Below are 12,446 nucleotides of genomic sequence, written 5' to 3' on the forward strand. Positions count from 1 at the left end.
TCGCTACAAAACAGAAAGAGCAATATGTACGTAAATCTCTTTATAATCAAATTCAATAGAAATAAGAAATTATCCATACATATTTAACTGACATCTATAAATTGTCATGTCTGTTTTTAAATAAGTCTGTAATCACAGACTTATAAATAATTTAGATAGGATTCGTTTTATTTAGATTTCTATTGAATTCGATTATACATGCAAGTACATTATTATAAAAATCGATTAACAATGTAAAAATGCAATTTCCACTATGTTTTCAACTACATAATGTATATCGTATTCAATCAATTGCACAGACATACAGGGTGACATTTAACTACACATTAGTAAATACCTATTTCTTACACAATTTTATTATTTCTGTTTTCAAATGAGGAAATAGAAAAATCATACTATATATATACGCACAAAATGTATTTTTTCATACATTTACAATTCGTCTAAAAATTTAAATTTATATCATGCAGTAATTTATCTGAGAAACAAGTCCTGTGTGTTTCTATACTAGCTGTTCGCGAGCGGCTTCACCCGAATGAAATTATAAATATATTGTTTGCATTTGTCAAATTCTCAATTGCAAATGTCAATACCAATTACCTTATTATAGCAATCTTGCTTTTTTGATGTTGGCAGCAACTTATGGTCTCTTTCCCACATTGGGGTTTTTATCCAAAATGTTTACCCCCTAAGTTTAATTGGATGAAAATATACGGCCTAAAGCGTGATGCAAGTGTAGGGGTTTTTATTAAAGAAAGAATTATTCAAAAATATGCTGTATTTGCTGAGATCTTAGGCATCAAAGAAGTGTGTGTTTACGCTTTATTATAATAGTATAGGTTAAAAATATCTTTAAGATGAAATAAACTTACACAGTTATAAATTTCACATTATTTCGTCGATTTTTTTTTATTAATGCGTAATTAAATATTACCCTTAGTTGTGTTACATACTAAAAATGCTTTAATTCCCGGATTAGAATAAAAAAGGTGTTTTCTAATGACTCTTACAATCTATAGAATACGCTGTTCATTCAGTCAGCAACTATATTTCAGATGTCGGAATCACAACGCAATCGCAACCACACTGAGGCATATTGCTTTCTCATTTCATTCATAGAGAACGAAATAGGACAATGTTGCCAGTTATTTTCACACTACTTCTTACCCAATACGTGGAAAACATTGGTAATATTAACAAATTTTACAGTTTTTAAATTTTATATTAATTTGAAACTTTTCACCTCATATATAATATTTAATAATCAAATTTTACGAAGCCCGTGTAGTGTGAACAGTACTTTATACCGCGACTAAAGATGCTTGATACTGGAATTTTTTACCCAAATTGTGGGAGATTTTAAAATTCTATTCTTAACCTTTCCAAAAATGTGTTCAAGAATCATAAGTACAAATGATAAAACATATTTTTAGTGGCAATTTTTTTTAAACTTCCCTATGCATTGCAATCCCGGCATCTAACAAACAAAATTGGACATTACAAACCATATATAATGTACAAAACATTCAACGATTGACAATTTCATTTGATGTCTTACCAAATGTCCAATCCTGTTTGACCTCTGGATGGCTTTAATCCTTCCAGTCCTTCTTGATGTCGAAGCTCCACTCCCACTGGAGGTGTATGTTCTTGTCGTCGTCGGTGAAGAGGCTGTTGACGGTGTAGGAGCCGCGCGCCATCAGGCCGGAGGGCGCGTCCTCGGGCGGCGTCGTGTACGACTGCACCTCCACCTTGGGGGGATACGACCCAACCATGTGGGTCATTTTATCCACTGGAATGCATAACTTTATATGTTTATGAACGAAACGTTTATGTCTAATTTTTTGAAGACCATGCTTAAACTAAAAAAAATTACGACTGTCAGAATCACAACTGTTTAGTCGCGCTTTGATTTCTAATAGCTTCTATGGAGGTGCACTACTCGATGTTTACTTGTGCAACTAAACAGTTGAATTGACTGCGAATAAATCGACAATCGCACAACTGTTTTGCGATAGTTTGGTCAAAGGAGTACGTACGCGCGTAGCGCTTAAAAAATGTTAATCAAGGAATAGACAATGATACAAGACAATGATAAGTGTAGAGAAAAAATTAAATATAAAATATCAAGATGATCTATCCTACTTCAAACCATGAGACTTGTGATTATGTCTACAAAATGCAATGGTTTTCGATGTCCAAATGGTCTTGAGTCTTTGCTATGGGACAATAGACTTTAGTGGCATAGCAGAAGTGACGACATCGCCGAATATCGTACACCTCATTGCATACAATACACATGACATTTACGTGCGTAGGCGCATATTTATAGCGTTGTTAATAGCGCAACGAGATGTGAATATAAATGTTTACGTACCGGGCGCTGTCCAATAGATGCGTGTAAGAAATAATTCAAGTACTCTTATTAATAATAAGTCCCATGACACAAAAACCTAGCTATTAATTCAAGACCCCTACTAACTACCCCTTAGATTACTCTATACTTAATATTATAAAGGGGAAAGATTTGTATTTTTGTATGTATTGAAATAACTCAAAAACTATTAAACGATTTAAAAATTCTTTCATCATTAAAAAGCTACGTTATCACTGAGTAACATAGGCTATGTTTTTTACTTTTTTGACCGACTTCCCAAAAGGAGGTACTCAATTCGTCTGTATATATTTTTTTTATGTGTTTACGGCATAACTCCGCCGCTAGTGGACCGATTTTGATTATTCTTTTTTTCATCAAAGTAATAATAATTGTACAATATAGGCATAACAGCTACAATAAGGGAGGTTTACTATTTTCAAGGAATTATTTCGTTTCTTTTTAGTGTACTGTTTTTTTGAGAATATTCTGTTTTTGGTGTATTTTGTTTGGAAATCGGTTTTGTTTTTTAAATAATGTTTTTTATATTTCACGTGGACGATATCGCAAGCATTAGCGAGTATTACTTTAGTTTATACTAAACCAGCTGTTGCCTGCAACTTTGTTTACGGGAAATAAAATAAAAAAAATAAAAACATTGCCTGTGTTACTCACAGATAAAGTAGTTTTTAATGGTGAAAGAATTTTGAAATCGGCCCACTAGTTTTTTAATTATTTCAATACATACAAAAATACAAATCTTTCTTCTTTATAATAATAGTATAGATAATGCTTGGATCATTGGATTCCGCAGGTGGAGTTCTTTTCTTTTTAATTTGGTATGTTTTATTTTTTTTTATATGAAAAATCATGTAAAATATATTATATGTAAAAATAAGAAATTAAAGATATATGTATAGATAAATTATGCGCAGCTTGTAAAGTAATATAACAAATAAGTGATATTGTACACTAACCGGGCACTCCCATACGATATGTCTTCTGCACGTACTTCAGACCGTGTACGATCTCCCTTTGCACGATAAAATCAATCCTTATCCGGTACTGCACACCCTCTTTGATCACAAACACCTGAAAATTTAAAACAAAAACATAAATTATTTCCTCATAAGTTTTCCTAATGTATCAGGGGTATCTAAACTCCACACAGTTGGAAACTTTAAAATTCTATTTAAAAATAAAACCTTCCAACAAGCGGCAATTATACTAGTAGCCAGGGAAGGGAAAAAGGACCCGTGATAATAAGTGGTATTCTATTCTATTTCTTGTTTATGCCTATCCCACAGCGGATTGGGCCAGTATAAAACAAGTGGTATAGAACGGCTTGTCACCTAAAAAGAGGGGAACAAGACATATTTCCTTTCCCATCACCGTTTTTCCTTTTAACTTATTTTTAATCAATACGCAATAAATTAGAGTGTCTATTTGTAATACTAAAAGAAAAAATCCATATTTCGAAAAGTTGATGTATTTGTGTTGCTGATAACGAAAATTGCATTTAAATTTTCTGTCTATCTGTCTGTCCGCAGGCCGCGTGTGCGCGCGTTGTGATAGACGGGTATATTATAACTACTTTTTATATCTTAATAATGCGTGTACGAAGTCGCGGGCAACGGCTAGTTGTAAATAAAAATACACTATACTAAAATACATGACATGAAAATAGCAACATGTAATTTATTATACGTTTAATCATAGTTACATTCAGAGGTACGGGAATAATCAAATTGACAGAAACGAGGCGTTTGCCATTCAGTAATTATTTATACCGGGTGTTAGTCACGGCTCTGTACAGGGTGTTATAAAAATCCGAAGCCTTTGTAGTGTAAAATACGGAAACTGAGAATTCTTATCGCGAAGCCGTGAGATGGCTTAATGGATAACAAGGTTTTATACACACATTTACTATTAGATTTGAACACGACAGTAACAAGAACATTTCTCATTTCTTTTGTATACACTTGCTTACACTAGTATACACTTGTATACACTTGCTTACACTTGCTTACACTAGTATACACTTGCTTACACTTGCTTACACTAGTATACACTTGTATAAGAGGAGACATCCGCAGTATCAAAGGAACTTCAGATGCATTTCCATCCTTTGGGAAACGGTACGGCTTTTTGAAGGACCCTAAGTCGTACTGGTTTGCGAATCTCGTTGTTTTGGTAACAATTTGTTTAAATTCAAGTGTTTAAGTCAGTGACATTTTATTGTAAAATATATCAGAAGACATATTGTTTACATGAGAATAACATTTATTAGCCAACTGTTAATCTATACTATTATAATAAAGCGTAAACATACACTTCTTTGTTGTCTAAGATGTCAGCAATTACAGCATATTTTCGAATAACTCTTTTTTTAATAAAAAGCCCTACACTTACGCCACGCTTTAGGCTATATATTTTCACGCAGTTAAACTTAGGGGTAAATATTTTGGATGAAACCCTAATGTGGGAAAGAGACCATAAGTTGTTGTCAACATCAAGGAAGCAAGGTTGACATGGTTTGACATCATGTCATGTCATTTTGACATTTGCAATTGATAACTTGACAAATGTGAACCATAAAATATTTTTTTTTATAATTCTATGCGGATGAATTCGCATGGGAAATGCTAGTGAGATATAAAGATTGTAAGACAATTGCATTTTTCAGGAAATGTTTTATTCATAGTGCCAGACAACGTTAGGATAAGGTGCGGTTAAGAGGCCGCCCAGGGCGCCTAACATAAGCGTTACCAGTCTGCTAAAAAAAAAATAGAAAAAAAAAACTCATATTAAAAAGAACCTTAGTGTAACAATAAACTGTGTTAATTATGTACGGTTACTATTAAATGTTTGTGAGTACAGAAAAAGTTACGGCTGCAATGTACGGTGTTGTAATAGATAATAGAAGGAAAAAACACTATAGGGCAAATAGAGCAAAATAATAGATTATTCGTGTATTTAAAGCAGTGATTTTCAACAGTGGTAGAGCTCGCTTTAACATCTGCGCACTGCAGGGCCGGCTTGCCCCTGGTAATACCACGACAAGCAATTTTGCGTTTCGTCTGATGAGTGTGGCGCCGGAGGCCTAATTTTAGTCCCTTTCCACCCTGTTCTTAAGAGGAAAGATTGGAAGAAAAAATGGATTTCACGGTGGAGGAGACGCATAAGAGGGGAAAATGTCCTTTTTATGTGCGTCTCCTCCGTCAATTAAGGTAGGCAACGCATCTGCAATTGCGGATGTTTATGGGCAGCGGTCTTTCCCCATTTCGGTGGATTCAGGTGGCCGCTTGCTTGTTTGCCACCTTATGTTATAAAAAAAAACTATGGGTCGCATTCCGTCTAATATTCGATTATAAATAGAAATATAATTCTAACTAGCAATGTGAATTCAAAAACATAAAGAATGTATTTTAGAATTGCATCACGAAACGGTTAATGTTTTTGTCTTCATATATGTTAGGAAAAGAACATCCTGTATGTTGGTGTTGGAGAAAAGCCAAGCGCAGTAAATTCGCATCGCATCTCGGTAATAATGAATGACGTTGGTTAAAGTGACGTATGGTTCAGCACCTGTCAGGGGATCACCAGACCTGTCTACTACGACAATTAGACGATAACGCCAATTAACAGACTATTAATAAAAATATTTATTAGTACTTTAAAAAAGCGTAAATTAAATTGTTGAAGCAAAAATAAACTTCACCGTTTAAGAAAAGTGTATCAGGTAGTAACTATTAGACAATACAATTTTGTGTTTTATCTAAAGATCTGTCTAAAACCCGCTACACACGCTCAGTTTTATCTGAACTATCAGATCATTCGGATAAATCTAACATGTAGCCAAAACTGAGAACTGAACAGTTCCCAGTTTTATTTGATTTACTATTTTTTTATTTATTTTTTTTTATAACATAAGGTGGCAAAGGAGCATGCATCCACCTGAATCCGCCAAAATGGCGAAGCGACCGCTGCCCATAGACATCCGCAATTGCAGATGCGTTGCCTACCCTTATCCGACGGAGGAGACGCACATAAAGAGGATATTTCCCCTTCCTATGCATCTCCTCCATCGTCAAATCCACTTCCCCTTCCCATCCGCTCATAAGAAAAGGGTGGTAAGGAGAAAGGGACTTAAATTAGGCCTCCGGCACCACACTCATCAGACGAAACACGGCATTGGTTCCATTTGACGCCTGTCTTCTATATGGTCATGGTATTGGTGGGGGCGAGCCGGCCCTGCAGTGCTAAGGTGTGAAAGCGGGCTCTAACATCATTTTTTTTAATCCAACCAGTTTTTCTAGAGTGGTTTAATTTTTTTTGTAAACTTTTAGTAAATAAAAAAATTCTATATTACGTATTGGTATTACACACCTGTTTCTTGAGGTCTGTGAGGTCCCCAGTGAGATCCAGCTCGAGGTCATCTCGATCCGTCACACACAACGCTAGCTTCTTCACAATCACCTTCCGAGGGTCATTAGGCTCTGTTGATGAATAATTAATTAAGTTATTGTATTTCTTCTCTATATTTTTGTTAATTTGTAGAATAATTATTAACAATCAACTCATTATAAAAATCAATGATTTTCATAAATCTATGTATCTAACATTTAAAAATCATACTAATATAAATATGAAAAGTTGGATGGATGTTTGTTATCTCCAAAACTGTTTGACAGCACTCTATGGAATTTTACACAGACATAAAACATAGTCTCAACCAATATCATCATCATCATCATCACCAGCTCACTACACGTCCCCACCGAGGGGCTCGGAGCCTACCCTAATAAGGGGTGACTAGGCCATAGTCAACCACGCTGGCCAGGTGCGGGTTGGTTGACTTCACATATATCTTTGAATTTCTTCGCCGATATGTGCAGGTTGCATCACGATGTTTTCCTTCACCGTAAGAACGTCGGGTAAATTATGTACATATGAAAATTCGTAAAACCGAAAATCACATTGGTACATTGCGGGATTCGAACCCAAGACCTGTAGATTACAAGTCAAGTGTTCAAACCACTGAGCCACGCGACGCTCTCTCAACCAATATATTAATTATAAATTGTATTTTTGTATGTATTGAAATAACTCCAAAACTACTGGGGGGGATTTCAAAAATTGCTTCACCAATAAACAGTTATGTTATCATCGAGTAACATAAGTTACATTCATTACAGTTTTTATTACCATGCCCATGAAGATGTTAACAGCTAGTTGACTATTTCTATACAATATATTTATATTTTGACAGTCAGATTAAATAGTGAAACTTGACTACACAAGTTCAAATAAAAAACGAGTTGATGCAACACTGATAACTTTTATCAAATAACTAGAGATAATGCCTGATAATAAATCCGGGAAATGTATAATATCAATATTTTGGAAGCACATGCAAGTTTAGTAAACAAAATAATGCAATAACTACAAAATGATACTTGAAAATTTATAGAAACTTTACTTGTCTTGTCTTATCTTACTAATGTTATAAATGTGAAAGTTTGGATGAAAAGATATTTGTTAGTTTGTACCCTAAACAGTGATCTCAATAACATTTGGCACAGATATAGGGCATTTTGGAAGAATACATAAGATGTATGCTTTTGTTTTTTTTACTAGACGCGGACAAAGTTGTATGCAATATCTAGTTTATCAATAAACCAAGTTGTTTTAATTTGTGAATTTTATTAGTAAATTATGAATTTTCTAAATTCATGTTAAAAATTACCTACAATGAATAATTTTAGGTAGTAATAATTTATAATCATAGGAAATGGTCTATGTATTACATAATGTATTTACATGCCCACGATACAGGCATTGCCTAGTGTGGGCATCACTAGATCCATCGCATTTTATCCACTATTTGTATTTATCTTTTAATTGGTTATAACTTTTATTGTTAATCTGTTATTTTTCAATAAATTATTTCATTTATTATTTCAATTATTTTCAATTATTCCTAGAATTAGTCAGATAAATTGCACTGTCTGTGCAGATGAAATGACTCCAGTAAATAGAGCAAAGTAGGTTAAGGGTGAGTCTATAAATGGAACTAACACTTTAAAAATAGAACACTCCTGTTGATTTTAATGGAATAATGTTTTATGTAGAAATGGCTTATGCTCATTACTCTACCCGCATGGAATTAAAAAAACAAAAGTAGCTTATGTGTTATTCCAGAATGCTCTACATCTATGCCAAATTTTACTAAGATCTGTTCAGTCATTATGCAGCAAACTCTGACAAACATCCATCCGTCTAAAATTTCACATTAAGAAATAATTTTTATATGATTAAGTGAAAAAACTTCTGTTTAAATTATTAAAGTTTTATTATTTTTCACTAATTATTGGTTCATCAGTTTAATAGTTTCGGAGAAAATCAAATGCAAAGTAAAAATCAAATCTTTCCTGTTTATAATATTAATAAAAATATACTATTATCTGTTATTATTAATGAATTCCCAAGTAGGGTTGGTAAAAGGCATGCGGCCGGCCGCAAAAAATAGTGCCTAATCCTAAAGTAGGTCTTTGATACCCGGTGGAAGACAAAAACCTGTTGCACTGACCCTACGGGAGTGGGATAAGGAGGGTAATGATGGTTTTTCTATTTGTTTTTTAACATTACTTACTATACATCCCCACTGAGAGACTAAAAACTTACCTAAACTTAGGGGGCACTATGCTTTCATTAACCACAGTTTGGTTGACCAACTGCAGATGTTCTTTTCTACAAAAAACTTACCAACAATAACAGTTCCTGCTTGCGCCTGTCCTAATAATGCTTCTTTATATTTCCTCAAGGATTCATCTTCTTGGTCTGCTGCTAAAATTTCCTCAATCGTCTTTTCCGGTGGTGGCCTATACGAGGACTTGATTTCTTCTTCTTCCGTTTCCTCGCCTTCAGGAGTGCGAGCTACTTCGGGTTCACCAGACATTTTAGGATGTCTACAAAAAGAATAAAACACCAGTTAGAGAAATAATGATTAAAAAAAAAGCAATATATGTTACCTCTAGTATAACTTTTTAAAGAGTTAAATTTTGCTAGAATAATTATAGAAAAATTATTAAAGCTTATTTGTTGTTGGTTTGTTATTGGTATTAGAATAAAAATTTGGGATAAATAATTAGTATAATTTAATTTGTAAATGTTATTGAATATGTTCAATGCTATATTTTTTTAATTAATAGGTATAAACATTTAGCCTTATTGACATGTATTCTACTAAAAATTAGGTTACTTTTAGTTTTCTAGTTTTAATTTTCAAACAAGTTTTGTGATAGTATGACTAATAGTGATCAATAAGGAAGACGATTATCATCGCTTGGCTACCGCAAACGTGACTATTCTAGGACCGCCCTTTCTATCCCTAATATTCTCATTCATGTAACAATGTAATTGAAAAATTATTTGATTTTCCGTAATCTATGAGACACTAGGATATTTATATCTATAGAAGTGCAGCGACACTGACGCATGCTCCACCGGTTCTGTCTCAACAACATTTTAATCGGCATCGTCATTTAAGTGATGCAGGAGTCTTCCACGCTCGTTCACAGAAAATAAGTAAATTAAACTCACGTTATGTTGAGGAGTTAGTTCACCAATAAAAGCAGTAATCACTGCAATTAAACAATAGCACCAAAAAAATTAATAAACGTAAAAACTAATAATTTCTAAAATCTATAGGACTATAGATCAAAAATGACTGACGGATGAAATGCTTCCGGTTGGCGACATCTATTACACTCTATATGCAACTTATTATCAATGGCACAGAAAATGTTTGACAATTGACTAGACACTTTTAAAAACATAGAACTAGGTATTTTACGGGAAAGTAAACCTGTGTTTTTCTTTAAATCTGAGAAAGTTCAGAGAAGTTTATGGTTTGTTAAAAATGTTTTGTCTGCTTTTATAATCTTTTTCGCGCAGACGGCTGTCAAATGTCAATGTCAATAACTGTCAAAATATTTGAACTTTATTTTTTATGCATTTTTATAGTAAAAGCAACAACGAAATAAAATGACTTGATAATTTATGTTAATACCTTATACGCTAATGTTTTCAAATCAATATGATTGTTAGTATATTTGCTCTCTTTACCTGGGGTTGAGGTTTTTATATGTATTACAATAATCATTTTCAGAAATTACGACTGCACAGGTTTATGCCAATATTTTGGAGACATCACAGATATAATTTTATGTGCACAAATGAATCACAAGTTGACTATGAAAAAGAAATTGAAATTAAACGAATTAAGGAGAATGTAAGTAAAAATATAAGCAATTATATTATGTTGCAAAACTTCTGTGTTCTTGAGTTTAATTTACCGCTTGCTACATGTTAATATCCGATATATCCACACAGTTGTAAATAAGTTTCTCACTAGATGGATCAGATTTTTTATCCGGCTGAGTACATTGTGTAAAAAAAGCTATGCTTTAGGAAAAATATCAATGGTAGGCCGTAGCAGTACTATAAAATCTAAAAATTTTTCAACATTAAATGTCGCTATTTTTACTTTTTAAAATGTGCAACAAATGTTCCTCATTGGTTAAATAATCAAGTGATATTAAAGATATGTAAAAATATGTTTTTTAAAGGAAAACAATGAATTAGTGTAGGTTTATAAAATACAATAGAATCTGCTACGGCCTTAAGGTTATGACAGTAGATTTTGTAATTTGATGGCCTGAAGGCTGTTGAATATTATTGCCATGGTATTGGCAACATTGGGTGCTAGGGAGAATCCATAAACAATTTTATATTTTTTCAGGCATCATTAGATGAGCCACCCACTGCATGCTGCCAGTCTGGATGTGCAAACTGTGTGTTTATAGTGTGGGCAGAGGCATTGACTTCAAAAATGGAAAATGCAGGGCCAGAGATTATAGAGAAGATAATGAATACAGTTGATGATCCATCTATGAAAGCTTATCTAGAAATGGAGTTAAGAATAAGAGGATTGAAAAAATAAAAACACTAATGTTTTGATTATTTGTTTATTATTGTGAATTGTTATCATCATAAAGCACAAAATTGTATTGTAAAGATAGTATAGTATTAACTAAGAACAGTCAAGTTAAAAAATAAAATAAATTGTGAATATGTAAATAGTTGTAGTATACTTAAATATCTGTTGAATTTATATTACATAAATATAATTCAAAATACCCAAGTGTTTTTTCATTTTTAATAAATTCAAGTGAGGAGTAAAATTAATACAAATTAAATTTCGCTCTTGTTTATATCAACGATCTGACGACGACGAAGTCTGGAAACTAGCAGTTGATGGAAAAAACAGTCGTTTTTTTATGAAGTATAAACTAGCATTTGACCATGATCCTACCTGATTTTAATTATTTATTCATCATCCACTTGCCCTTATCCCTTACGGAGGGTCGGCACAATATGTGCTGCCCTTCCATACATCTCTTATCAGCCGGCATATCTGAATCCAGTCCTTTCTTAAGCAAATCCTCTTTCACACTATCCATCCATACTTTCTTCGGTCTTCCTCTAGCTTGGTAGCCATCCACATTCAATCTTAACACTTTCTGGTTTATCTCCCCATTGTTTCGTAATGTTAATGATTTATTAACTACTGCAATACACAATTTTTAATTTAGTTCCTCCCTTTGGGTGGCTCCACTTTTGGACCGTCGATCTGCTAATGTCGATGTTTTTACAAATAATCGTAATTTTTCGGCCTCCTAAAGGTCGTTTTTGGTAATACATTACTATCACGTTGCGATATAAAGGAGAAAAAATGTTTTAATTAAATCACAAAATTGCTTCTTGGATGTCATAAATCGTCACCAATCTCGTTTATGTTTGGTTTTATTGGAAAATTGGAAAAATGTGTGCACCGTTGGGTAGATCGGCCCGACATTCAATGGGCGATGAGGCTAACGGGAAACGACCTTTTATAATACTTTTTTGCCTCATAAAATGTTTAATGCTAGATTTCGCAGATCTGAATCCAGAAAGTAGTAAAAACGAATGAGGCAATCAATAAAAATGGTATCTATGTACCTATTTA

At 33.3% G+C, this 12,446-nt stretch overlaps 2 protein-coding genes across 2 annotated transcripts; one reads left to right on the forward strand and one right to left on the reverse strand.

Moving 5' to 3' along the window:
* Window positions 1–990: 990 nt before the first annotated feature.
* LOC106107432 (rho GDP-dissociation inhibitor 1) lies at window positions 991–10,114 on the reverse strand. The gene is made up of 5 exons (XM_013288284.1): window positions 9,980–10,114; window positions 9,143–9,345; window positions 6,764–6,873; window positions 3,352–3,466; window positions 991–1,792 (listed from the first exon to the last, which is right to left on the reverse strand). The coding sequence occupies exons 2-5, from the start codon at window positions 9,333–9,335 to the stop codon at window positions 1,593–1,595; spliced, it is 618 nt and encodes a 205-aa protein (XP_013143738.1). The 5' UTR covers window positions 9,336–9,345; window positions 9,980–10,114; the 3' UTR covers window positions 991–1,592.
* A 259-nt stretch (window positions 10,115–10,373) lies between these two features.
* LOC106107051 (oxidoreductase-like domain-containing protein 1) lies at window positions 10,374–11,399 on the forward strand. Its single transcript, XM_013287734.1, has 3 exons — window positions 10,374–10,481; window positions 10,548–10,670; window positions 11,181–11,399. The coding sequence occupies exons 1-3, from the start codon at window positions 10,476–10,478 to the stop codon at window positions 11,379–11,381; spliced, it is 330 nt and encodes a 109-aa protein (XP_013143188.1). The 5' UTR covers window positions 10,374–10,475; the 3' UTR covers window positions 11,382–11,399.
* Window positions 11,400–12,446: the final 1,047 nt, after the last annotated feature.

This window comes from Papilio polytes, unplaced genomic scaffold (genome assembly GCF_000836215.1).
Source record: "Papilio polytes unplaced genomic scaffold, Ppol_1.0 DF822067.1, whole genome shotgun sequence".
Classification (NCBI taxonomy): domain Eukaryota; kingdom Metazoa; phylum Arthropoda; class Insecta; order Lepidoptera; family Papilionidae; genus Papilio; species Papilio polytes.

Excerpts from the sequence above, each read along its gene's own strand:
- LOC106107432 (XM_013288284.1), bottom strand. The coding sequence starts at position 9,335 with ATGTCTGGTGAACCCGAAGTAGCTCGCACTCCTGAAGGCGAGGAAACG. Across the intron at positions 3,467-6,763 it reads TCACAGACCTCAAGAAACAG|GTGTTTGTGATCAAAGAGGG; the intron begins GTGTGTAATACC and ends TTAAATTTTCAG. Across the intron at positions 1,793-3,351 it reads ATATCGTATGGGAGTGCCCG|TGGATAAAATGACCCACATG; the intron begins GTTAGTGTACAA and ends TATGCATTCCAG.
- LOC106107051 (XM_013287734.1), top strand. Across the intron at positions 10,671-11,180 it reads TTAAACGAATTAAGGAGAAT|GCATCATTAGATGAGCCACC; the intron begins GTAAGTAAAAAT and ends ATATTTTTTCAG.